This window comes from Lampris incognitus, chromosome 5 (assembly GCF_029633865.1).
Source record: "Lampris incognitus isolate fLamInc1 chromosome 5, fLamInc1.hap2, whole genome shotgun sequence".
Lineage (NCBI taxonomy): Eukaryota > Metazoa > Chordata > Actinopteri > Lampriformes > Lampridae > Lampris > Lampris incognitus.
In genome coordinates, this window is record NC_079215.1 from 48,622,962 (window position 1) to 48,649,041 (window position 26,080).

Consider the following 26,080-nt stretch of genomic DNA (forward strand, 5'->3'; position numbering starts at 1 on the left):
ACAAGGTCAAACGCGTTTTATTTTTAAATATAAAAAACCCCATATCCAAATTATACAAGTTCACCACTTTTAACATGGTTTTTTTTTTCTGACAATAGTGACAAAGTGGTTGAGTCTCCCAAAGGACAAAGGAAGACATGTAAGAATGGTCGAGGGAGAAGGAAATAGTTAACATGGTTTTCCACAAGGGAAGCCTGATTAAATAACGGTGTCCTTCTGTTTGTGTGCATACAATGATACATAACTACCTCTCTTATGATTGAATGATTTAAAAAGATACAAGAAGCTAAAAAATAATGCAGAACTAATAAGGACTTTGTAAATCACCACCTTTGGCATAAAGTGTGCCCAATAGGATAGACAACCAAGTTTGACATCAAAAATAAACAATCCAATGCTTTTGAGAAAAGAAAAAAAAATGGCTGATATGTTTCGCAATCTGTCAATTATTGGATTCACAATGGGGTACATCTAGATAGGACATTATTACAATGTATAAAATTTCCGTAACTTATAAGCTACTCACAAGCAGTGTTAAAAGAGGGTATCATCATCATCAACTGAATGGTAATGCGTAACAGGGTCCGGCTTTGATCAGAAAATGTCCATACATTTGTGCATATTCAACTCTATGCAGCCTATATGAGGCAAGATGCTGTCGGTTGTTTTACTAAATCTTGGTAAAACACAACATTAGAAAAGCTTTTCGTGTCATGTTCTCTGTGATGACTAGTGTAGGCCACATGATTTGGGATGATGAGCCCCACCAATCAGTGATGTATTGCGTTTGTCCTGTGAACCAGGTTTATAACAACAGATTATCCTTACCTTGACTGCCTAGGAACTCACCAGCAAAGGAGCCACCTCACTTTTTGGACCTCGACTTGGTTTAAGAAAACAGGATTTATCGGCTTTGTACGCTTTAAAACGTGGATGCTGAGTGTAGATTTCTACTGTAAGGTTCTCGTTTTTTCAATACCATAACCCTCTCGGGTTAACATCATTTGTTGCTGTGTAAAACCAAAAGCAAAGTCTTCCTTCAATGGAAAGATAATCTGAGAATGATTCAGACACAAGAATCTACATCTGACTGTGGATGAAGTAAGGATAAAAACAGATTGCATTTTCAAGTTAACAATTCTCTACATACAAATACCAAGTGCTAAAATAACCTAAAAGGGTAACAAGAGCCAACAAGGTTATTGTGAATGCGTACAATTAATCAAGAGTGACAATGTTACCAATAAGAGATTCTTACTGTAGTCATGATACAGATATCTAGTACAATGACAAACCAAAGGCAGTTGTGCCGTGTCATAAAATTCCCAGTTTGTTCACTCTCACCCAATGGCAGATCACTTCAAATGCAAAGTTGCTTCAACTTAGATTATCCACTCCTGAAATGTGCCAATTTGTGTGAATATGGGTGATTCATTGTATATAGTTCATATTTGGTTCAGTCCTGAAGTCCCTACAAGTTTGTTTTTATGTATACTGGTCTGGTTCGAGTCAGATGCCCCTCCCCCAACGATAAAGTCCTCCCACTAAGCACCAAGGGGTTGGAAATGGTCCTACAAAATTACAGAAATGTTTGTGATCGCCATCCTTCCATCCGACCACCATCAGTCTGTTACGGCGCTTTTTGTCCTCTTACCCTGCTTTCCCCCACTGGAGGGGATGGCAGTGCCGTTGCAGGTTACTCCTGTTGTCTGGTCCAGCTCCTGTGTGTCTGGCAGCTCCTCTTGGATCTGACGAAGGCGCGCAACAGCACGGTCGATGGTGGCTATGCTCACTAAGTTGAAATCATGCATGCTGACCAGGTGCAGGAGGAAGTTGCGGCAGAGGTTGCGGCGGGCAATGTGGGAGCCACAGTTCTCCACAAACAGCATGCTGGCCTGGTTCATCTGGTTATCTGCTATAAAACTGAAGGGAGAATGGAAGGCATGGTAATGGTTTGCTTCTGGAGATCCAATACAGTTACAGTATTTCATTAACTGTGTCACTTCCTAAAGCAACAATGAAAAATCATAAAAAAATAAAAGGTTGGAGTTATCATAGTAGTGTCTTTTTTCCATCAGTGTTGCTACCTTTTGATACCGCTGATAACCAGTATTAGATGTTTTTGCCACTGGAGGGGTTGTTGGCCTTCCTGAGTGTGCTTTGCAAATTCTTTGCAATCTTGTTGTACAATAAAACATGTGTAGAAACACCCCAACTTGACTCGTTCCATTGTAATTTCATAGACAAGCGACATCACGCAGTGACACCAATTCAATTACCAATCAGCACATTGTGTTGTTGCATGTGTGGATTTTACCGCGTCATCAAAATTTAGCCCTAGAGCAATACAATTTGCTGACTTTGTAAGGAAGAAATAGTTCGCACAACCTTTGTTGCTCCAGTAAAGCATAGATAGATAAAGGAAAAAACTAAGTCAAAACCTAGTACATGGCTGGATCGTGTGTGGTCAATGTTTGAAACTGTGGCCAGTTTGTTAGCAGGATAGTCAGAGGTTGTGTCTATAATGTGAAATCCTGGATATTAAATGTTCACCTGCAATTTTCTGTAGTGGTCCCACTAATATTTGTGTCCTGAAGTAGCACACCACAAGACATGGTTAAGCTACGTTCGAGTAAAAAAAGAAAAGAAAAGGGGGGGGCGGCTATAAATGCAGTTGCAAGAACAATACTTTCCACTCATATCTTGAGATGTTTGATCTGAAAGAGTACTTAAGGGCGTCTGGGTTAGCGTAGCGGTCTATTCCGTTGCCTACCAACACGGGGTCACTGGGTTGAATCCCCGTGTTACCTCCGGTTTGGTCGGGCGTCCCTACAGACACAATAGTCGTGTCTGTGGGTGGGAAGTTGGACGTGGGTATTTGTCCTGGTCGCTGCACTAGCGCCTCCTCTTGTCGGTCGGGGAGCCCCCCGAATCGGCAGAGAGGGGGTGGAGCAGCGACCGGGACGGCTCAAAAAAAAAAGAAGAGTGGGGTAATTGACCAGATACAATTGGGGAGAAAAAGGGGGTAAATTGAAAAGAAAAAAAAGAAAAGAAGGCATACTTAATTTAATTCTAAGTATATCTATTCTTATCCGTTAGCCCCCCCCTACTTTTTCATCTGTTTCTATCTGTGGATGTCTTTTTTTTCTAACACTCACTCTGTATTGTTTTATTCAAAGTGATTGTTATTTGGGGTGCTTTAATTGTGCGCTCTCTCTTATTCACCTTTTTTTTTGTTGTTGATTTTTTTCCCCTTTCTCTCCCAAATTATACTTGGCCAATTACCCCACGTTTCCGAGCCGTCCCGGTCGCTGCTCCACCCCCTCTGCTGATTCGGGGAGGGCTCCAGACTAACATGTGGAGTCGCCAGCCGCTTCTTTTCACCTGACAGTGAGGAGTTTCGCCAGGGGGATGTAGCGTGTGGAAGGATACGCTATTCTCCCCAAACAGGCGCCCCGACCTACCAGAGGAGGCGCTAGTGCAGCGACCAGGACCCATACCCACATCCAGCTTCCCAACCCCAGACACGGCCAATTGTGTTTGTAGGGACGCTCGACCAAACCGGAGGTAACACGGACACAACATCCTAAGGACAGGATGCTGTGTTGCTGTAAAGCCCACTGAGGCAAATTTGTAATTCATGATATTGGGCTATACAAATAAAATTGACTTGATTCGAACCGGGATCCCCTTGTTGGTAGGCAATGGAATAGACCGCTACGCTACCCTCTTATTCACCTCTACGCTGGGACTGTTGCAGTGTGGAACCAGATGTGGAAAGAGCAGGAAAATATTCGATTCTTAGCATTTCAGTAGTATCCATGAGCAGCAATATATTCAGTTCGTTAGCGTAAGATAAATGTGGAAATAGCTGGAACTGCTGCGCAGATTCATTTGAAAAGAGCAGTGGCAAATAGGGAAAGTTAAGATTTAAAAAAAAAAAGTCCCCCTTTTTCTCCTCCAATTGTACCTGGCCAATCACCCCGCTCTCGGTTGCTGCTCCACCCCCTCTGCTGATTCGGGGAGGGCTGTAGGCTACCACATGCCTCCTCCGATACATATGGAGTCACCAGCCGCCTCTTTTCACCTGACAGTGAGGAGTTTCATCAGGGGGATGTAGCGGTGGGAGGCTCACGCTATTCCCCCCAGTTCCCCCTCCCCCTTGAACAGGTGTTCCGACCGACCAGAGGAGGCACTAATGCAGCAACTAGGACACATACCTACATCCGACTTCCCCTCTGCAGACGCGGCAAACTATGTCTGTAGGGACGCCCGACCAAGGTGGCGGTAACACAGGGATTTGAAAAGGTGATCCCCGTGTTGGTAGGCAACGGAATGGACACCTCATTAAGATTTTAACGCTACTACTACCAATACTGCTTATCGATCTGGTATTTTTATCGGTACTCATTGGTTCTTTTTGTTATTTTTTAAGAGAAAAAAACCCCCAAAACAAATTAAGAACAGAATTAACATTGCTTTATTTTCTCATGTCTAGACAGAGCGTTACTTTTCATCATTAACCCACGTTTGTATAATTTAGTTAACTCCGTGTGGGCTCCGGGCTGCTAGCATTCATTAACATACCAGAGGTGGATGGGGCAACAACAGATGATTTACTAGCTAGGCAGACGAAAACGGCATTTCTCCATCTGTATTTGATGCATTTTTGCTAGATGTTTTGAAAGATTGCTTGTGTTGCCGCCTTTACATGCAAAAGACTTGTTGCACTTGTGGCAACGAGAACTGTCAATGTCAGTGAAGTATAACCAGACTTTTGACCGTTTAGTTCCCTCTCCACCATTGTCACTAAGAGCAGGCTCTGTGTGTGTGTGTGCCGTCTGAGAGGCAGACAGCTGGCCCTGCCCCTCGGCTCGCACATAAACAGGCTCCGAGAGTTAAAATCTCTCTGCATCATAGACAAATGTCTTCATCTTACTGCAAATTAAAAATGGAGTTGGTGAGATAAAGGGTGCAAGATTACGTTTATGTAGCTTAAATAAACAGGACATCTATTTTCTTTATTTCTCCAATTCCGATAGCAGAACCATTAACGTTGGAGCTTATCAATACTACGGTCATATTAATTTAGCACCGGTGCCCATTTAATACCGGGTTTCGGTACCCATCCCTCGTGTCTACCAGCGACGTCATTGGTTAGCCAACGAATCATGTAACTTCAGTGACGAATTTTGGTCACTTGATCCAGTGACCCAATTGTGTAACTTTGTCACTCGGTCATGGACATTCACGTTTGTAGGGCTGGCCCGCTGGTCCGGTCCAGCCAAAAAAAAGTGGAATGAAGGCCCAAGTAAGTTTAACCTCCACAGGCCTTCCTGTGGAGGTTAAACCATGTGGTTAAAGACTAAGGTTTCTCGGCATAAGCTACAGCAAAACAGGAGAAACCATCTCCAATAAACCAGCCAAGTTACCAGATATTTCTAATAGGATAGAACTAATGAAACATGCAAATTGGTAGCATACAGCTGTTCCAACTCCACTTAAAAAGTTAATCTTCATGATTATCTCGGCATTAGTGATTTTAGGGAAACTTTTCCGTTTATGATCTTTATCGATACAGTCACTGTTCCACTTTTAACAAGAAGATTCAATAATATACACAGGGTCTGATGTTAAATCCATTGTGCTGCTCTTCAGGGGACTACACACCAACCCAATCAACAAACCAAGACAGAAAAGTTCAACCAAGTTCACATATTGTATCTGCATTTAAAGGGAGAACAGCAAGCAGTGCCGTCATACAGCTCCATAAACCTGTCTTTGTGCATGCTCAATAATCCAGGTAAGAACAACCCCGGAAAGTTGAATCAGTTCATCTGGACACAAGGTTTATTGACAGATAAATGTTTCATCACTTATCTAAGGGACCTCTCCGGTCTCAACTGACTGCAGGTATCCCCACCCTTATAAACAATATAGTGGCATAACGACCAACAAGAACGACCAGTTTCATATGCAAATTGCCGTGACCATTAACTAGAGTTACAATGGCCATGTGTGCTATTCACAGAGGATTGGGGAATGGTTGCAATCACAGCATTGTAAGATGGCAACAGATGCACTCTTAGCCCCCCCCCCCCCCCCGGTTAAGGGATGGTTGTTCCCTCTTCACAAAGATGGCCTCTTTGACTCCCTGTTCAAACCAGTGTTCCTCCCTATCAAGGATGTGCACATCTTCATCCTTGAAAGTGGCCACTGGCCTGTAGATGGGTGTAGACTGCGGAGTCCTAGCCTGACGTGTTAGCTCTTCTGTGTTGTGCCATCCTCTTGGCCAACATGTGTTTGGTTCCCCCAATGTACAAGTCACGGCAAGCTTACTGGCACTTAACAGCGTACACCTTATTGCTCCGTTTGTGGGGGGGGAACCTAATCTTTGGGGCGGACCAATTTCTGGCACAGCGTGTTTTGGGGTTTGAAAGCAACTGAGACGCAGTGTTTGGAAAATACACATCTCAACTGTTCCGACACTCCCGCCACATACAGAATCACCACTGGTTTACACTTAGGCAGCTGTTGTCCTTCTCCTCTCTTCGACTCGCTGGTGCACTGTTTGGGTGTCTTCCTGGTTTTGACAAACACCCAGTTAGGATAACCACACTTAACCAGGGCCTGTTTAATGTGGGATTTCTCCCCTTCCCCAGCTGCTGTGTTGGTGGGGACGTTGTCAGTTCGGTGGTACAGCGTCCTGATGACTCCGAGTTTGTGCTCCAGTGGATGATGAGAGTCAAACCTTAAGTATTGATTAATATGTACTGGTTTATGGTAAACATCAACAATCAAATGTCCCCCATCACCAATTGCAATTTCAGTCTCAGAAGACTAACCTGTAATTTTTCACATCCTCCCTGGTGAACTTGATGTGGTTGTCCACAGAGTTAATGTGGTCAGTGAAATGTGGTATGTCCTGAGATTTAATTTTAACCCAGGTGTCGCCCACAAATCTGAACCAATGGCTAGGTGGTGTCCCTGGATAGGACATCAGAGCCCAATTTTCCACTTCTCCCATATACTAAGTTGGCCATTATAGGTGAGACTGCGGAATCCATAGCACACCCATACTTCTGCCTATAGTACTGCCCCCTGTATGTGAAGTTGAGACTGAAGAGTCATTTAGATGAGTGATGAAACATTTCTCTCCCAATAAACGTTATGTCCAGACAAACCAATTCAACTTTCTGTGACTCCATAAACCTGGTTCCAAGTGGATTTCTTGGCTACCAAAATGAAACAACCAATGAGAGTACCAAAATGAATTGAGGTCCCCTCTCTCGATATTAACAAGTGTCAGCTAACGGGATGGCTGACTTTTTTTTTTTACTGTGTTGTCGGCAGGCTTGGCATGCAACAGCCCATCTCATCATTAGCTTCCAAAATTCGCATAGTATCGTATCTGAACTGAAGTGTAAATAACTGTTGACATACAGTACATACCCATGTTTCATTACATGCAAGTTCCACAGCTTCATCACCTCCTTCTCTCCTTCATTGACATCAGTGAACTCCTCGAGTTGCTGTGAGGAAAAACATTCCCAGTCAAAAGGAAAGAAACACAGCACCAACACTTCAGTTCAAAGATGGTTAGTAACACTACCCACTGCTATAGTGAAGAGTGATCAATCCAACAGAATAATGCTGTACAAGGAGGAATGTAATTGAGATACTAACCGGCTATTCTCTAAAGAGAAAATACCAGTACAGCTTACTGTATAAAAATTATACCTTTTTTTTTTTTAATTCCAGGTCATCTTCAGTGTTTCCAACACAGACTTTAATTGGGCCCAGGAAACGGCAAAGAATTTTTGGCAACCCATTTTAGCATTTTTTATTTTTATGATTTTATCTGTTCCGAGAACGACGCCATCTGCAACCAATCTCCCCTCACTCTACCCCCCCATACCCGTTTGTTCTACTGAGAAGGGTCTACTGACAATCTCACACAAGCTTTGCAGAGAGATGTTCTCTGGTATTATATTAGTAGACGCAGACTCGGTGGATATTTTACAAGCATGGACCAGATAGAGCAACACGTTTTTTTTCCTTCTTTTTTTTAAAGAAAGCCACATTATTTTGTCATTGTATTCTTACAACGAATTTATTCCCTGCATTTAACCCATCCTATTGTATAGCAGCAGTGGGCAGCTGCAGCACCCGGGGACCAACTCCAGTTCTTCTTTCCATTGCCTTGGTCAGGGGCAAAGGCAGTATTAACCCTAACATGCATGTCTTTTCTCCTTATTGTGTAGTTGTTCTGACTTCGGTAGTTGCTTCGAATTCTATCAACAAAAGTGGCAACTATGCTGCATTGGTAGCTACAAGACTCAAGAGTGCATTCAGAACACGTAACCTGACCATTTTGCAACATGCAGCAAAGTTGTCCTTGCTAAATATAAGACAATGTGTTTTCTCTTGGGGCTATGGCAGTTAGAAAGACACATACTAACTTAAATTAAGGTTATGCTACTAATTTTTCATGCATTTCCTCAGTAGGGTAAGTGCATTTTATCTTTCTTTCAGCACTAAACATATTTTGCATTTAATTTCTGTATAGTTAATTCAAAGCCTATTCTCTTTTTTTTCCCAGGTCAAAACTGACCTAAGAAACAGACTAAAAGGGGAGCATCTGCCTGCCCGTCTGCGAATATCCATAAATGGACCAGCACCAGAAGCGTCGGAGCTTGGAAAAATCTAGAAAGATTAAGTGCTCTGACAAACAGTGCCATCCTTGTACACACTAAAGAGTGTTTTATTCTTATTTTTTTATACTTTGTCTTACTCTTTCCATGTGGGGTAGATACATTGTGAAATTAATTGAAATATTCAATAAATACAAATATTGTGTTAAAGGTCACACGTATTTGTTGTTTGTCACATGTAGTAGACCATTTTTGTGCCGGCTACCACCACAAGTATATTTCAGACCTGTGGGAAACACTGATATTGTTTGACAAATCTGTAATTTTGTGGCCAGACTGGGCAGCACTGCATGCAGTTTGTTTTGTTTTTTGAGTTTGGTTAGATTTTGCTAAACTTTGTTTTGGAAATTGATACCAGTTTTGTTTTCTTTTTGTTTAATTTAAGCTATTTTTGAGCATGGCCAATGAATATGTTTTTTAGGGAAAAAATTACCCATCATTCAACTTAAATGACATTTAAAATGCCAAATACCATCAAAATGCCAGCGGTCTTAGCAAATATTTACAACCATTATGAATGTACACCAAACTTTTCTTGATCACCTTCTTCCCTTTTCTCAACCTAATGCGTGCTATAGCACTTTGCAAAAACTAGAACATGCCACTGTGCATCCTAGATTATGGTCATTGTTGTTATTACAATGCTGAACTGGGTTGAGCATCTTGCTTTTGAAATCGCTACAAGTCACTACAAGGTGTATTGCTGTGTTCCATTGACAACAGCAAGCACTGCATGTCAGAGTTCAGAAAAAAGAACGTTAGCAGTTTCAGTGTTTCTAATAACGGAATCGATCTCGATCAATTAGCTTTTACACGTAGGAAAAAAAAAAATCAACCAAAATTTCAGTTACTCTCTCAGCACTACATGTTATTCAATCATGTGGGAAGAAAATGGACTACTTGAAGGAAACCCACACATACACAGGACAAAAACTCCACACAAAAGGGCTGGCATTGGATTCATGACCCTTTTGCTGTGAGGCAACGGTGCAAACCACTAAGCACCATGCCGCCAAGCAACAAGAAAAGGAAATTATGTTCATGTAAGTAGTATCAATTAAAAAAATAATAAAATGCCTCATTAACATGCAATTTCTTTTTTGTATGAAAGGCAAAATAGCACAAGAATACAGATAGTCCAAATTATATTTTTTCAAGTTCCCCCATGGATTGGGATAACATGAGAACTTGTCCCCCACTTGGGACCAACAGCTGAACAATTAAAAATGTCAACCAGTGAATGATGTCTGGTTGTACCAAATGAGCAATAAATGGCAACAAGGACATTCTGAGGAACAATCTCTCACCGTGGCAGTCTTTTCTCTCAGCCACTCAGGGTCCCTCTCATCCTCACTGTCCACATCCATTTCCTGCGGCCGGAGGGGCATGCAGCTGTCACTGTGGAAATAGAGGCGGTTGTGGCCACTGACATAGGTCCTCTGCTGCTCCAGCTCCCCATCCTCAGACTCCAGGAACTCTGACAGGCTAGGCTTGGTCCTCTTTGGCCTTTTGGGAGTGAACAAAGCACAAGCGGATGTTAAGAGTCAAGTTAAATATGCTAGAGAGATGTCGAAACAAAACTATTGTGAAGAAGTTCAGAGAGACAGGACCACACTTTTGGCCTTGTCTGTATGGAGCTGAGATAACAAATCATAGTCGACCTAAAATAATCGTAAATCAGTTTGTCATAATTAAAATATGACTGACCCTGGTAATGGAGGGTGCTGTACCCAGTCTCTAAAACACCCAACCTATCCTTCATACAAGCTGCTACCACCACTGACTCTTTTAAAAGAGCTCTTAAAGTCAGGTTGATGATAGTAAGTTATTATTACCTTCTTCTTATCATTACTACTAACGACCAAGACGATCATTATGACCGTTTTGCATTTTCAAAATTTAATAACTTTGTGGAAGAAAAAAAAAAGATACAGACCCGCCGCTCCCTGAATTCTCCTAAAATTGCATATATTTGCATTTAAATTAGTTTTAGACCAACTAAACAAAAAAAAAAAAGTTATGTGATAAGATTTACCTAAAACAACCATGAGCAGTCAAAATGGCCGCTCGTAATATGTGCGTGATTGTGCACGTCATGTCATTATTTGTGACGTGTTTTGGTCGCAGCATTTCATTCGCAAAGTTCATTGCTTAGTCCTAGAAAAAAATCTAGTGTTTTCCAGTGCAGAGTAATAGTCTAAATTTGATATTTGATTATTGCCAACATGTCTGGGTACAGACGCCATTTCAGATGCACCATGACTACCACCGACGCGTTGCAGTATTTACAGGTGTTGGACAGTGGCCATTCTAAATTGCTTGAAAAATAGTATTAAAGTTGTTAAAATGTTAATTTTGGTGTCAGTTAGTTTTCTTAACAGACATACTAACATATGTAATGCATTAATATCTCAGTTGGGTATTTATCTTGACAGAATATAGAGTTTAAAAACCGTGGTGGTCAAAATGACCGCCCACGGTCGTTCTAGTAGTTTTTAAGTTCCGGATGTGGTTTGGGACTGTTTCAATATATATTTTCAGTTCTTTTTTTACATTTCACGTTTTATAGGCCTTGTTATGTTTGTTAGACTAGCAATATGTGTTTTCTGTTTTGTTTTTCCAGGTAATATTTTCACTTTTTCAATTTTGCTATTCAACTTCGACCATGTCTCTCTGAAGTTTAAATTGTTTAAAAATAGTACTATAGCTGTTAAAATGTTAATTTTGGTGTTAGTCGTTTCCTAAAAGACATATGCAATGCATTAATATCTCAATTGGGTATTTATCTTGACCGAATATAGAGTTTAAAAACCAGCGGTCATTTTGACCTCCCATGGTCGTTTTGGGTAGGACTGATCCCGGTCGTTCCAGTGTTAAGGCCAGTTCAGTTTCTCACCAACAGTCAGCAAACATTCCATTAAAACTGATTGAAGTTAATTAAAAACTGATGATTGAATAAAAAAACGTTAATTAAAATGTCCAACAAGGATGGGTTTGGTAAAATGTATGACTTTGTACTGAGCTGATGGTTACCTGCACACCAATATGTGAGTGACAGCAGTCCTCTTAACAGGGCCATTGCGGCTGAAAGCGAAGCCAGGTTGGCTGTGGATGTCCTGAGGGTTTCCCACATAGGAGCCATCATAGCACTCATTGATGGAGACATCTATCCTTGCTCCTTTAGGGTGAGGCTGTGGATATCGAAGAGCACCAGACTAGTGAGACTAAACAGGGATAACACTTATTTAGGCTAAAATGCAGAGGGGTTAAAGGTTCTAATGCACAGTGGAGAACTACACAAAAACTTGTCTTTTAAAGATTTAAGAGTTCTGATTGGGGCCCAACTTTATAGACTCATAGTACTGCAAGGCTCTGGACAACAAGACTAGGTCAAAATCTAATATATAGCTGGATTGTGTATGGTAAATGTTCGAATTTGTGGCCAATTTGTTAGCGGGATTTCGAGTGGTAGTGTCTATAATGGGAATTCCTGGATAGCAAATGTTCATCTGCAATTTTCTGTAGTGCTGCCAGTAATACTTGTTGTTAAAGTATACTGAAGTAGCATATCCCATGACATGGTTAAGCTACGTTTGAGTAAAAAAAAAAAGAAAAAGAAAAAAGAAGCTATATATGCAGTTGCAAGAACAATACTTTCCCCTAATGTCTTTGGATTTTTGATTTGTAAGATAACTTAATTCAATTGTAAGTATACTTATTCTAATTTTCAAGTCTCCCTCCTCTTACATCTGCAGATGTGTCTTGGTTTTCTAAGACCCACTCTGTATTGACAGGCGAATTCACAGAGAATGGATTGCGGCCGCTGACAGCACCATAAACTGCGCATTACTTGCAACTGCTATCTACCCCATCTCAAGCTCCGATTCACAAAAGATATTACGCTAATGATATTACAGCGCAAAAACTCATTTTGCAGCTGAGTGCAATTTGCCCTTGTTTTGCTTCTGATTGCAATTATCCACCTGGTATAAATGGTGGCTTTGCCCTAAAAACACAGTAGCTCAATGTCATCCTTGACATCATTAAACATCGCAAGAATTGTTTGACCTGTATCTGCGAATGATTTTGGTCTCAGTTAAATCAATAAGTGAGATTCTGCAAAATATCTGCTCACGAGCATGCCTGGCAAGACAATGCTTTCGCCTAGCTAAAATCTCTGCTGCCATGATGACTGGAAAGTCTTGGCGTCAGTTACCGCCAACTCTCTGAAGACAGCAATAATTTTCACTCTAGCTGCATGCGGCGATTAGCGTTGGTGTTTTGCAATGAGGCTCCTTTGCATAGAAAGGTCCGATTTTGCACCAAATGTATGCATATTCTTCTTCTTTCGGCTGCTCCCATTAGGGGTCGCCACTGCGGATCATCCATTTCCACCTCTTTCTGTCCTCTGCATCTTCCTCTGTCACACCAACCGCATGCATGCCCTCTCTCACCATATCCATAAACCTGTTCTTTGGCCTCTCTCTTTTCTGGCAAGCTTCATTTTCAGCATCCCATCCTTCGCCTAAGAAACCCAGCATCTCTCCTCCGCACGTCCAAACCATCTCAATCTCGACTCTCTTGCTTTGTCTCCAAACCATCCAACCTGTGCTGTCCCTCTAATACACTCATTCCTAATCCTGTCCATCTTCGTCACTCCAAACAAAAATTTTAGCCTCTCAAACTCTGCCACCTCCAGCTCCGCCTCTCATTTTTTCATCAGTACCACCATCTCAAAGCCATACAACATAGTTGGTCTCACTACCGTCTTATAAACCTTCCCTTTCACTCATGCTGGTACCCTTCTGTCGCAAGTCACTCTTGACACTCCTCTCCACCCACTTCACACTGCCTGCACTCTTTTTCACCTCTCTTCTGCACTCCCCATTATTTTGAACAGTTGACTCCAAGTATCTAAACTCATCCACTTTAGCCACCTCTACTCCTTGCATCCTCACCATTCCGTTGTCCTCCCTCTCATTCAGGCGTATGTACTGTCTTGCTCCTACTGACTTCCATTCCTCTTCTCTCCAGTGCATACCTCCACCTCTCCAGGCTCTCCTCAACCTGCTCCCTATCTCACTACAGATCACAATGTCATCCGCAAACGTCATAATCCACACAGACTCCTTTCTGATCTCATCTGTCAGCCTGTCATATTACCTCATGTAAATATGTGCAAATAGCACCAAGATGCTATTTGCTTGGCAGCGCAGCTAGGGGTGTATTTCACTCTTTGCGGGTGCTTTAAGAATTACACGGTTTCTTTTTGTCTTATTTGTGCCGGTTTAGTGGCCACAAAAGTCATGCAATCCTTTTGTGAATTTGCCAGTGAGTGTTTTGTCATCAGAGTGATTGTTATTTGGGGTGCTTTAACTGCGCTCTCCCTCATGCCTCTTGGCTGACCAATAGTGTAACTTCAGTGATGTTGTTGGTAACCTGATCCAGTGGACCAATCGTGTCAAACGTTTTCAGTCAGTGAGTCACTCACTCATTCAGTGACATTTATGTTTGTAGGGCCGGCCCACTGGTCCGGTCCAGCCAAAAAATGTCCCCCAAACAGAATAGTGTTGTGAAGATACAATGAATGCGATATAAATATAGCCACAAGAATACCACTGATGTGGATCATCAGCTCATATACAATGCAACATGTACAACATTTAGTATAGTATGTATTTACTTGCAGATATTATGGGAGGGGGTTGAGAAATTGGAACACAAAGACCTCAAATGCATATCAAGTTCCCTACCACATAATTGAAGATGAAGCGGGAATGGGAGAGTTTGAGGTGTTTCAGCAGACTGTAGAGCTTCCTGCAGTTGAGGGTACACCAGGGGCAGTGAAGATCATCCCTCGCCTCCGTCTGCTGCCGTGTGTTGTTGTTGTACAGGAACTAGAAAGGGACAAATTACATTCATTCGTTCAACAACAATCTTCCCTACTTGTTCCCAATTAAAATAGCATCCTTTCAAGACAATTCAATGTCATATTTTGATGATAAAACCCTTTAATACAGATGATACTTAAAATTCTCAAGGACAACTATACAATGAGTTAAAACGGTCAAGTTTTTTGCAATGGTTAGCCTATTGAAAGAGTTACAATTTACAATGGTCCAACAGGGAAATATTGAAGGGGGTGTTAAAAGTAAATCCAAGCATTTTGAAAATGAGTGGAAGAATGGCTTCAACTATAATCTGTGAAATTATATATTTAACATCTGTAAATTGTCTATTTTGTCTCTTTTTTAGGTATTTTACCTGGTAAAATATACGCAGTTTCTGTCGTGGCTCACATGAGACCTGCTCTCTCCTTGTTTGAATATCTGTGCTGACAGTTTCCTTCACTGCTGATGAGTTGAAATGGAAAAGAGGAGTAGTTATTTCTTTAAGAAAAGACAAAAATTCTGATTTTTGTAGAACTAATAGATCAGATGTCTCAGGGGATAATACATGAAATAACTTTTTATTCTCAAGCGATTCCAATTTAAGCTGACAGTACAGGTATCACGATTAGTTTGAGAACAATGCTGAGTGCTCTTAAGTGAGTGCCTGGTCACTAGATTATCTTTCAAACGGACTGCTCTACACAACTGTCAAAGAATGTGAGTGAAAATCGGAAATCATAGCAGTAAACGTTTTGCTTAGAGTGTGGGAAGGACTAAAGAATAATGTGTGTGTGTACATTATATACACTGCTCAAAAAAATAAAGGGAACACATAAGCAATGCAATGTAGCTCCAAGTCAATCACACTTTTGAGATATCAACCTGTCCAGTTAGGAAGCAACACTGATTTGTGAATCAATTTCACCTTTTGGTAAATTGTCTAATTTCCACCTGGTGGAAATTAGACAATTTGCAAGACAACCCCTATAAAAGGAATGGATTTGCAGGTGGTGGCCACAGACCATTTGCCTGTCCTCATCTTTTCTGGCCGATCTTTGGTTAGTTTTTAATTTTGCTAGTGCCCGCACCACTAGAGGTGGCATGAGGCGGTATCTGCAACCTACAGAAGTTGCTCAGGTAGTGCAGCTCATCCAGGATGGCACATCAATGCGTGCTGTGGCAAGAAGATTTGATGTGTCTCCCAGCACAGTGTCCAGAGCATGGAGGAGGTACCAGGAGACAGGCCAGTACACCAGGAGACGTGGAGGGGGCCGCAGGAGGACAACAACCCCGCAGCAGGACCGCTATCTGGTCCTTTGTGCAAGGAGGAACAGGAGGAGCACTGCCGGAGCCCTACAAAACGACCTTCAACAGGCCACTAATGTGCAGGTTTCTGCTCAAACAGTGAGAAACAGAATGCATGAGGATGGTATGAGGGCCCGACGTCCACAATTGGGGCCTGTGCTCACAGCCCAACACCGTGCAGCCCGATTGACCTTTGCCAGAGAACATCTTGGTTGGCAGATTCGCAATTGGCGCCCTGTGCTCTTCACAAATGAGAGCAGGTTCACACTGAACACATGTGACAGACGTGAGATAGTCTGGAGACGCTGTGGAGAACGTTCTGCTGCCTGCAACATCCTCCAGCATGACCGGTTTGGCGTTGGGTCAGTGATGGTCTGGGGAGGCATATCCTTGGAGGGCCGCACAGACCTCTACGTGCTAGCCAGAGGTACCATGACTGCCATTAGGTACCGGGATGAGATCCTCAGACCCATTGTCAGACCATATGCTGGTGCAGTGGGCCCTGGGTTCCTGCTCATGCATGACAATGCTCGTCCTCATGTGGCCAGAGTGTGTCAGCAGTTCCTGTATGTCGAGGGCATTGATGCTATGGACTGGCCTGCACGTTCCCCAGACCTGAATCCAATCGAGCACCTCTGGGACATCATGTCTCGTACCATCCGCCAACGCGATGTCGCACCACAGACTGTCCAGGAGTTGACCGATGCCCTGATCCAGGTCTGGGAGGAGATCCCTCAGGAGACCATCCGTCGTCTCATCAGGAGCATGCCCAGACATTGTAGGGAGTGCATACAGGCACGTGGAGGCCACACACACTACTGAGCCTCATTTTGAATCGTCTTGAGGAATTTCCACAGAAGTTGGATCAGCCTATGTTCTCATTTTCCACTTTGATTTTGAGTATGATTCTGAATCCAGACCTTAATGGGCTAATGATTTTGATTTCCATTGATCATTCTTAGGTTATTTTGCTCTAAACACATTCCTCTGTCTAATAAATAAAGATTTTCAGCTGAAATATTTCATTCATCGAGGTCTATGTTGTGTTTTTAGGTGTTCCCTTTATTTTTTTGAGCAGTATATATATATATATATATATATATACACACACACACACACACACACACACACACACACACACACACACAGTGCATCCGGAAAGTATTCACACCCCTTCACTTTCTCCACATTTTGTTATGTTACAGCCTTATTCCAAAAGGGATTAAATTCCTTTTTTTCCCCATCAATCTACACACAATACCCCATAATGAAAAAGTGAAAAAGGTTTGTAGAAATTTTTGCAAATTTATTAAAAATAAAAAACTGAAATATTGCATGTACATAAGTATTCACACCCTTTGCTATGACACTCAAAATTGAGCACAGGTTCATTCTGTTTCCACTGATCATCCTTGAGAGGTTTCTACATCTTGATTGGAGTCCACCCGTAGTAAATTCAATTGATTGAGCATGATTTGGAAAAGCACACACCTGTCTATATAAGGTCCCACTGTTGACAGTGCATGTCAGAGCAGAAACCAAGCCATGAAGGCATGTGGACCTCCAAGACAGGATTGTATCGTGGCACAGATCTGGGGAAGGGTACAAAAAAATGTCTACAGCTTAAGGTCCCGAAGAGCACAGTGGTCTCCATTATTCGTAAATGGAAGTTTGGATCCACCAGGACTCATCATACAGCTGGAAGCCCAACCAAACTGAGCAATCGGGGGAGAAGGGCCTTGGTCAGGGAGGTGACCAAGAACCCAATGGTCACTCTGACAGAGCTCCAGCGTTCCTCGGTGGAGATGGGAGAACCTTCCAGAAGGACAACCATCTCTGCAGCACTCCACCAATCAGGCCTTTATGGTAGAGTGGCCAGACGAAAGCCTCTGCTCAGTAAAAGGCACATGACAGCCCGCTTGGAGTTTGCCAGAAAGCACCTAAAGGACTCTCAGACCTTGAGAAACAAGATTCTCTGGTCTGATGAAACCAAGATTGAACTCTTTGGCCTGAACGCCAAACATCACATCTGGAGGAAACCAGGCACCTCTCATCACGTTGCTAATACCATCCCTACAGTGAAGCATGGTGGTGGCAGCATCATGCTGTGGGGATGTTTTTCAGTGGCAAGAACTGGGAGACTAGTCAGGATTGAGGGAAAGATGAATGGAGCAAAGTACAGAGAGATCCTTGATGAAACCCTGCTCCAGAGCGCTCAGGACCTCAGACTGGGGTGAAGGTTTACCTTTCAACACGACAACGACCCTAAATACACAGCCAAGACAACGAAGGAGTGGCTTCGAGACAAGTCTGTGAATGTCCTTGAGTGGCCCAGCCAGAGCCCAGACTTGAACCCCATTGAACATCTCTGGAAAGACCTGAAAATAGCGGTGCAGCGACGCTCCCCATCTAACTTTACAGAGCTCGAGAGGATCTGCAGAGAAGAATGGGAGAAATACCCCAAATATAGGTGTGCCAAGCTTGTAGCTTCATACCCAAAAAGACTTGAGGCTGTAATCGCTGCCAAGGGTGCCTCAACCAAGTACTGAGTAAAGGGTGTGAATACTTATGTACATGCAATATTTCAGTTTTTTATTTTTAATAAAATTGCAAAAATTTCTACAAAACCTTTTTCGCTTTGTCATTACAGGGTATTGTATGTAGATTGATGAGAAAAAAAAGGAATTCCATCCATTTTGGAATAAGGCTGTAACATAACAAAATGTGGGGAAAGTGAAAGGGTGTGAATACTTTCCGGATGCACTGTATATCCCCCCCCCCCTTTCTCCCCAATTGTACCTGGCCAATCACCCTGCTCTCCGAGCCATCCCGGTCGCTGCTCCACCCCCTCTGCCGATCCGAGGAGGGCTGCAGACTTCCACATGCCTTCTCCGATACATGTGGAGTCGCCAGCCGCTTCTTTTCTTTACCTAACAGTGAGGAGTTTCACCAGGGGGACGCATCGCGTGGGAGGATCATGGTATTCCCACCAGTTCCCCCTCCCCCCCAAACAGGCGCCCCGACCAACCAGAGGAGGCACTTGTGCAGCGACCAGGACACATACCCACATCCAGCTTCCCACCCGCAGACATGGCCAATTGTGTCTGTAGGGATGCCTGACTAAGCCGGAGGTAACATGGGGATTCGAACCCGCGATCCCCGTGTTGGTAGGCAATGGAATTGACTGTTAAGCTACACGAACGCCCCAGACTAAAGACCATTTAATGCTAAATTTGACAATCAAAGAGCATATTAAGAAAAAGAAAATGAATAGACAGAAATCCAGCCTTACCCACTAGGGCGGCTCGATGGTTGCTGGTCCTGGTCTCCATTGGACTAGAGCTGTCTGAGTTGCGGGTGGCCAGGGGTTTGGCCACAGGGGCGGTGGACTTGTCATTGGCATCCCCCGTCCAACGCAGTGTGAACTGCAATGTGGGTCCCTGAGAGAATGTCTCAAATGGTGGCAACCTCTATAGGGGCAAGACACTGGTGGTACTGATCAATAACACTATGATGAGAGCAGGAAAACACATAGCAATAGCCGAAAGCATAGAGCAAGAGCACAAATATCCATTTTTTGTCGAGTAGGTCAAGAACTGCATAGAGCCTGCTGGCTGTTTAGAAACTGAAAGAGAATGTGTGTTGGGTTATTGCTAGCAGCACTTAAAATGGAAGCCTTAATTAGACCGTGAACTTATCTTGCGACTGCCCAATCAGTTTTTTGTCTAGTGAGAAACAAACTTGCACAGTATTCATCTCTCAAGTGTCCTTCCCAAAAAAAGGCCAAGTATTGTAGATATCTTTCCGCCCATATACACACCTTCCCATCCAGAATGGTCTCCCATGTGGCTCGCTTCTTGCTTACAGGACTGTCCTCCATCCCTTGCATTGACACCTCATACTCCCCATCCAGCAGCTGCAATCTCCTGTAGACAGACAGGATTTTTTTTCTTTTTTGTGGCCTCCATCTGCCCACCACTTTACATTTCTTTTAAAGTAACAATCCTGCAAACTGATTATAATTAACCAACACCTGTGGTAATAGTGGTATATGCAGTGTTGTTTGACCACTCCTAATCCCGGAGATCCACTCAAGATGAAACAGAAGTTAGTGCCGTTCCAGCACCTTCCCCGTGGCAAACAAAAAATATCATTGTTGAACCTGAGATTAACTATGTTATTGTTACACCTATACCAACAGATTTCACATCATAGTTAAATCTGTTAATAAAAGGTATTTTTTGAACGTTGTCTGCCTCATCAATTTGGCTGCTATGGTGAAGACATAAAATTAATTCTTCCTGTCAAAGTTTGAGTTGAATGTCACTTTTAAAATAAGCAGGTACAAAAGCATTAATGATTTGGATATTCATGGATTAGCCACTGCCTTAAAAACACCAGTATTCAGAAAGTATAACAAAGGTCATTTGTTTACTTTAGGGTTGGGCTGTGCAACAGTAATACTTCATCCCTGGGGATCTAAAGATGATGACAACAGTATCTATTTCCAGTCTGTTCACAACTTAAAACAAATCACACTTGCCCATTTGGTCAAAGAATTACACGTTTCACGTTCTGTGTAAATTTCTGTTTGCGACCGGGCTTTCTCAACTGCCTCACAACAGGTGCTTTTGCAATTTAAGAACAGAACCGTGTGCAATAGAAAACTTGAACTGGCTCAGTGGCAACACACACGGATCGGCCAAAACATTGACCACCTGCCCAATATGCTGTTGGTCCTTCGTGTTCTGCCAAAACAGCACCGACCCACCGAGGCATGGACTCTTACGAGACCCCTGAAAGTGTGTTGTGGTATCTGGCACCAAAACATTAGCAGCAGATCCTTCAAGTCCTGTAAGTTGAAAGGTGGGGTGGCCGTGGATTGGACTTGTTGGTCCAGCACATCTCACAGATGCTTAATCGGTTTGAGATCTGGAGAATTTAGCAGCCAAGGCAACACCTTGCCTTTGTGCATCGATGAGCCTTGGGCGCCCAACACCCTGTTGCCGGTTTGTAGTTTGTCCCTCCTCGGACCACAGTCGGCGAGTACTCGCCACTGAATGGGAGCACCCCACAAGCCTTGCCATTTCAGAGATGCTCAGACCCAGTCGTCTGGCCATACCAATGTGGCCATTGTCAAAGTCACTCAAGTCTTTACTTCTACCCATTTCTCCTACATCCAACATGTTGACTATGAGAACTGATTGTTTGCTTACCATGTAATCTACCCAGACCTTGACATGTGCCCTTGTTTGGAGATGATCAACGTTATTCGGTTCACCTGAGTGGTCAAAATGTTTTGGCTCATCAGTGTATATAGCCATGTGTCACACTTCATACAATGGAAAAATTGCAATTTAAAGCCATGATCCAAACACTTGAACCACTTCAAACTGCCTGGGAGGATTTATTTTTTTCCAAAACCACCATCCCAGACTTGTATAACAAAGTTTGACTGGATATCCCTGAGGATTAGTTAATAAGTATGGAATAATCCAGGACAAGGCATGCATTAAAATCCTGTAACGCACACCTTGTCGTGGATTACCCCTTACGTAAACATCGCAAGATTGTTGTGACCACATTTGCAAGGTTGTGTAACTTGACGGCTCCCTCCAGCCCCCTCTAACATCTGCCCGCACCGAGACCTGGCCATCACCATTGACAACACTGTGGTGACGCCAAATCGGACTGTGAGGAATCTGGGTGTGATCCTGGACGACCAACTGTCACGTTGAATTGGTTGCTCGCGCCTGCAGATTTTTTTTCTATAACATCAGGAGGATTCGCCCATTCCTCACTGACGAGATGGCACAGGTGCTCATCCAGGCTCTGGTCATCTCCCGGCTGGACTACGGCAACTCCCTCCTTGCTGGCGCCCCGGCGTCGGTCATCAGACCTCTTGAGCTTGTTCAGAAAGCTGCAGCTCGTCTGGTGTTCAACTGCCCTAAGTTCTCCCACACAACTCCCCTTCTCATGTCCCTACACTGGATCCCAGTAGCTGCTCGCATCCAGTTTAAGACTCTGGTGCTAGCCTACAGGGCAGTGAAAGAAACAGCGCCTTCCTATCTCCAGGCCATGGTCAAACCCTACACCCCCGCCCGACCACTTCGCTCTGCTGCCTCGGGACGCCTGGTTGCCCCGTCGCTCAGAGGCCCTTGCTGCCGATCGACCCGGTCACGGCTCTTTTCTGTCCTGGCCCCACAGTGGTGGAATGAACTCCCCACTGATGTCAGGACAGCGGAGTCGCTGCCCATCTTTCGGCACAAGTTGAAAACTCACCTCTTTAAGAACTACTACCCTGTTACTGGTTCTTAGCATTCATTGTATTCACTCTTAAAAAAAATCTCTTTCTTGCACTTTTACTTTAGCACTGGTTTTGCTCTTAGATGCTTGTTTAGATGCACTTATGACCTCTGGTGACTAGTAGTTCTCCTGATTTCCTACGTTAAATGCACTTATTGTAAGTCGCTTTAGATAAAAGCGTCGGCTAAATGACTAATGTAATGTAATGTCTTTTTTTTTTGGCTCAAGTCAACCTCAAGTGATGTCGCTACATCCTGCCCCTTACCTGTTTTTGTCAAAGACAGTCATCTGTGCAACGTAGGTCTCTATGTTTTCGCCCTCTTCTCTGTGGGAGGAACTTCTCTTTTTTCTGCTCAGAGTCTCTGTTACATCTATACACACACACACACACACACACACACACACACACACACACACACACACACACACACAACCGCCATCAATCCAACCTCTTCTATTCTCCAATTTCTCCTAAAATCTAAAAGGCACATGCCAATTTGACATTCTATCCTGCTATTTAGTTCTATCCTTTATCATGTGAAACACTTTACCATCTGAAATCCCTTCCAAACAAGGCAATGCAGGACTAGCACATTTATCATCATGCTTAAGAGGGTTATGCCCAGAGAGGGGGATCCAAATGATACTGTGGGTCCTAATAGCGCTTCTGTACTGAACGGTTTTCAGATTTTGCCGTGGTCAGTTTCTGAGGCATTATCCAAACTGCATATCCCTGTCAATGACAAAATCTTTAATCTCTTGGTTTACCTACTTAGTCAAAATAGTAATCTACTGAGTTTGCTGCATACACAGACTCAAATTCAAGAAAATAACAGGTCCTACTAAGGCAAAAAGGTATGGTGTGAATGTTGAAATTTTACATACCAATGTTCTCATTGGCCTCCCCATTCACCAGACCGTTGCTATCCCTCCTCCCTGTGCGTGACACCCTGAACAGGAGTGAGTAGGACTTGACCATGTGGCTGTTGCTGGGCTCAAACTCATTGCTGGAAACCAGTAAGGAAGGGTAGGAGCCAGGCTTGATTTGGTTGCTGTCAGGATTCAAAGGCACCTGCTTTTTACCTGTAGGCACTTGCTTTACCGGGCAGCTTACATCCTAAAACATAAAAGCATTTGCACTTTGTTTAAAAATCTGTCAACCCAAAAGTCTGGCAGTTGATGAAATATATTTTGTTCTATTGTGAGGATATGTCTTTGCAAACGATTGCAATAAAACACAGGCAGTGGTAAAGCATGTATGTGGGTTTACAAATTATTACTTGCACATGCATTGACCTAGTTTTACTTTACCTTGCGTTTTTTATGGCAGACTTTGACGAGTAGCACCTCAAGGGACACTGAGTTTTGTTCATTTTCTGAATTCTGAGATGGCTTTTCTGAATGGCAAAAAAAATAATGTTATATGTTTTTCCTTAAGTGAAAGAGAGTTTGAAATTTTAATTAGACACAGAATACAAACTTTAATTTCTTTAGAAAATAGTCTGACTTCTACCCACCATCCTTATGGAAGAACCCAGTGAAGGTAAGCTGCAGATGTGAAGACAAGCTAAAGAGACAAAACCATAACAGGAGTATTTCAATTTCACCAAACCTAAATGATGATGACCCTGTGTAGCTACCAAGACATGACAGTTATTCAGGGGTGCAACTGACTCATTTAAAAAGACTATACAGCATTGGTAGTCAATCGTGTCTACTCCCAAGCCATGTATATGTATGTGGGTTTTCACTGAAATCCAATTCAATGCTCTGCCATCTAATTAGTACCCCGTCTGGTTGAAGATGTGCCAATTAGTATATCAGTTGATATAGAGCTTGGTTGGAATGAAAACCTGCACAAACAATGCCCTCCACAGTACATAAGTACTACAAGGCAAGTACAAGCATAGGGTATCAAGAGTCCAGCAATACTGTGCCAACATACCAGTAAAAAGTGATGCAAAGCAAATTTTGTCAGCGCCAGTGTAAATGACCTTGTGTGGTTACCTTTGAGATTCCTGCTCTCCCTTCATCTTCTCCACTCTCTGCAACATATCATCCACTTTGAATGTTTTCCTGGGGACAATATCAAATGAAAGTAAATCAGTTCAAATGAAGTTCAGGAGCACGGTCATCTTAGTACAAATGTGAAACTTAATATAGTTATGATGAAATGCATCAGCATTTGCATGCTATACATTTTATACATAAAATCCCCAAAAATTGTACCTTTTGGCATTTGTTCGAGTGTTTCTATGAGACATGAAGGTGAGCGTCCTGTGCAAGAATATGGGCTGAAGACAAGTAAACAAACAAATGAATCATACACACTAAAACCAAGTGAAATAATTAAAATCTCAAATTAGAATATATTGACAAATGAACTTACGGCTATCAAGTTTCGTGTGCGGAGAAATCTATATATCTGAGTTGGTTCTGAAAAATAGAAAGCGTTAATAAAACATTTCACAATGTCACTTTTGATGATCTAGAAGCAAAATAGCGCTGCTTTGAGTGTAACAGAAATTTAAGAAAAATGTAACTCTTTATTGCAGTGAATTTTAGAAGAACTGTCAAAATTAATGTAAGAATTTGGCAAAGATAACTAGCAACTTGTTGGTGGCCTCAGACCATTTCCTTGAAACACACCTTACCAGCAAGTAAGAACTGATGTAATATGTACATTATTAATGGTATCAAAACTGCGGGGAACAAATCAAGCCAATTCCTGTCATGTTACCAAATCATAATGTATTTCAACTAAACAAGTTGACGATGAAAAATGTATGCAACAACCTGATGGGTTGCCCCCAGCTCTACTTTAGAGGCCTGCCAGCAATAACCATTAGGAGAGAAAATAGCGCGTGTGTACAAAATGTCCCTTAAAAAGTGTTGAGAAGTTCATTCGACACTGCAAAACACAGCACAGCTCGTTCTGAACTGATGAGTCAATTAGACTCACTTTCAAAGGCCTGCAGGAAGAGCTCATGGTCGGCCTGAATTTGCTCCATCTTCGGTTTCTTCACCGAGTTCATCACGACTGATGAGGCGGGGTACACAGCGCCGTTAGCTTTACAACTCGCCCCACTCATAATATGACCTGAGCGCTACAAATGAGAAAAACAAGGACAAGAACATAGGCGAAAGGGATGAAAATGATCATAACAACCGCAAATTAGCTTAGCCAGGAGGCAGCGGCTGCTAATGTTAGCAGTCGAGCTAAACTCTACTAAAATCACAATGCTAGTTAACCAACACGTTAGCCAGTACCGGGAACGCTTCTTTTTTGGCAAGTTATGTGCTCTTTCGGCAAGTTCAGGAGCTATTCCTAGGAAATAAAACACACCAAAAGGAAAAGCATCCCAACCTGGGTGATGGCATTTATTAGCCACAGCTGCCTAGACCACAAGCCTTGCCCGGCAGACTCACCAGCAGGAGCCCCCTGAAAACGTAGAGACGCGAGAAGAGATGCAGGCTAGCTCGATAGCAATGCTAGCATTCTCGGGTAGAAAATAAAACTCGATATGTCCGAGTTTTCGTCCCACTTGCCCTTCTCAATACTAACAAAATACTGTCTGGCTTGAGGAGTTGAAGAATTTTCAAAGAAAATATTGATTAGCTGTCTTAAATTTATTGCCTGTTTGGTTTCCTCCGATTTGTACTGAACAGTGGGGCATCAGAGACTTCTCGTCCAACGGGAGCCGGGCTCCGTATTTGGAGAGCTGTGATTGGCCGAGCCCGACTGTAAATGACTCACAACCCGCTCTCACTTTCCTCGATTTTGCGGGAAATCCAGCCGTCCGTATTTGCATAGGAGTTTTACCATTAGGTTACGTCAAAGTTTACAGAATTATATTTTCTTCA

At 42.8% G+C, this 26,080-nt stretch overlaps 1 protein-coding gene across 2 annotated transcripts; it reads right to left on the minus strand.

Annotated features, from left to right (window-relative positions):
- suz12b (SUZ12 polycomb repressive complex 2 subunit b) lies at positions 1 to 25,849 on the minus strand. 2 transcript variants are annotated; one of them, XM_056280125.1, is made up of 17 exons: positions 25,646 to 25,849; positions 25,179 to 25,323; positions 24,606 to 24,652; positions 24,446 to 24,510; positions 24,224 to 24,292; positions 23,734 to 23,783; positions 23,528 to 23,613; positions 23,102 to 23,333; positions 22,482 to 22,587; positions 19,731 to 19,836; positions 19,203 to 19,380; positions 14,979 to 15,067; positions 14,468 to 14,611; positions 11,748 to 11,905; positions 10,022 to 10,220; positions 7,453 to 7,532; positions 1 to 1,923 (listed from the first exon to the last, which is right to left on the minus strand). In XM_056280125.1, exons 2-17 carry the CDS (start codon positions 25,306 to 25,308, stop codon positions 1,623 to 1,625), a joined length of 2,040 nt encoding a protein of 679 aa, XP_056136100.1. In that variant the 5' UTR covers positions 25,309 to 25,323; positions 25,646 to 25,849; the 3' UTR covers positions 1 to 1,622. The 2 variants fall into 2 exon arrangements, with proteins under 2 accessions (XP_056136100.1, XP_056136099.1); XM_056280124.1 differs by having other exon boundaries at positions 25,584 to 25,849.
- Between the last annotated feature and the right edge of the window lie 231 nt (positions 25,850 to 26,080).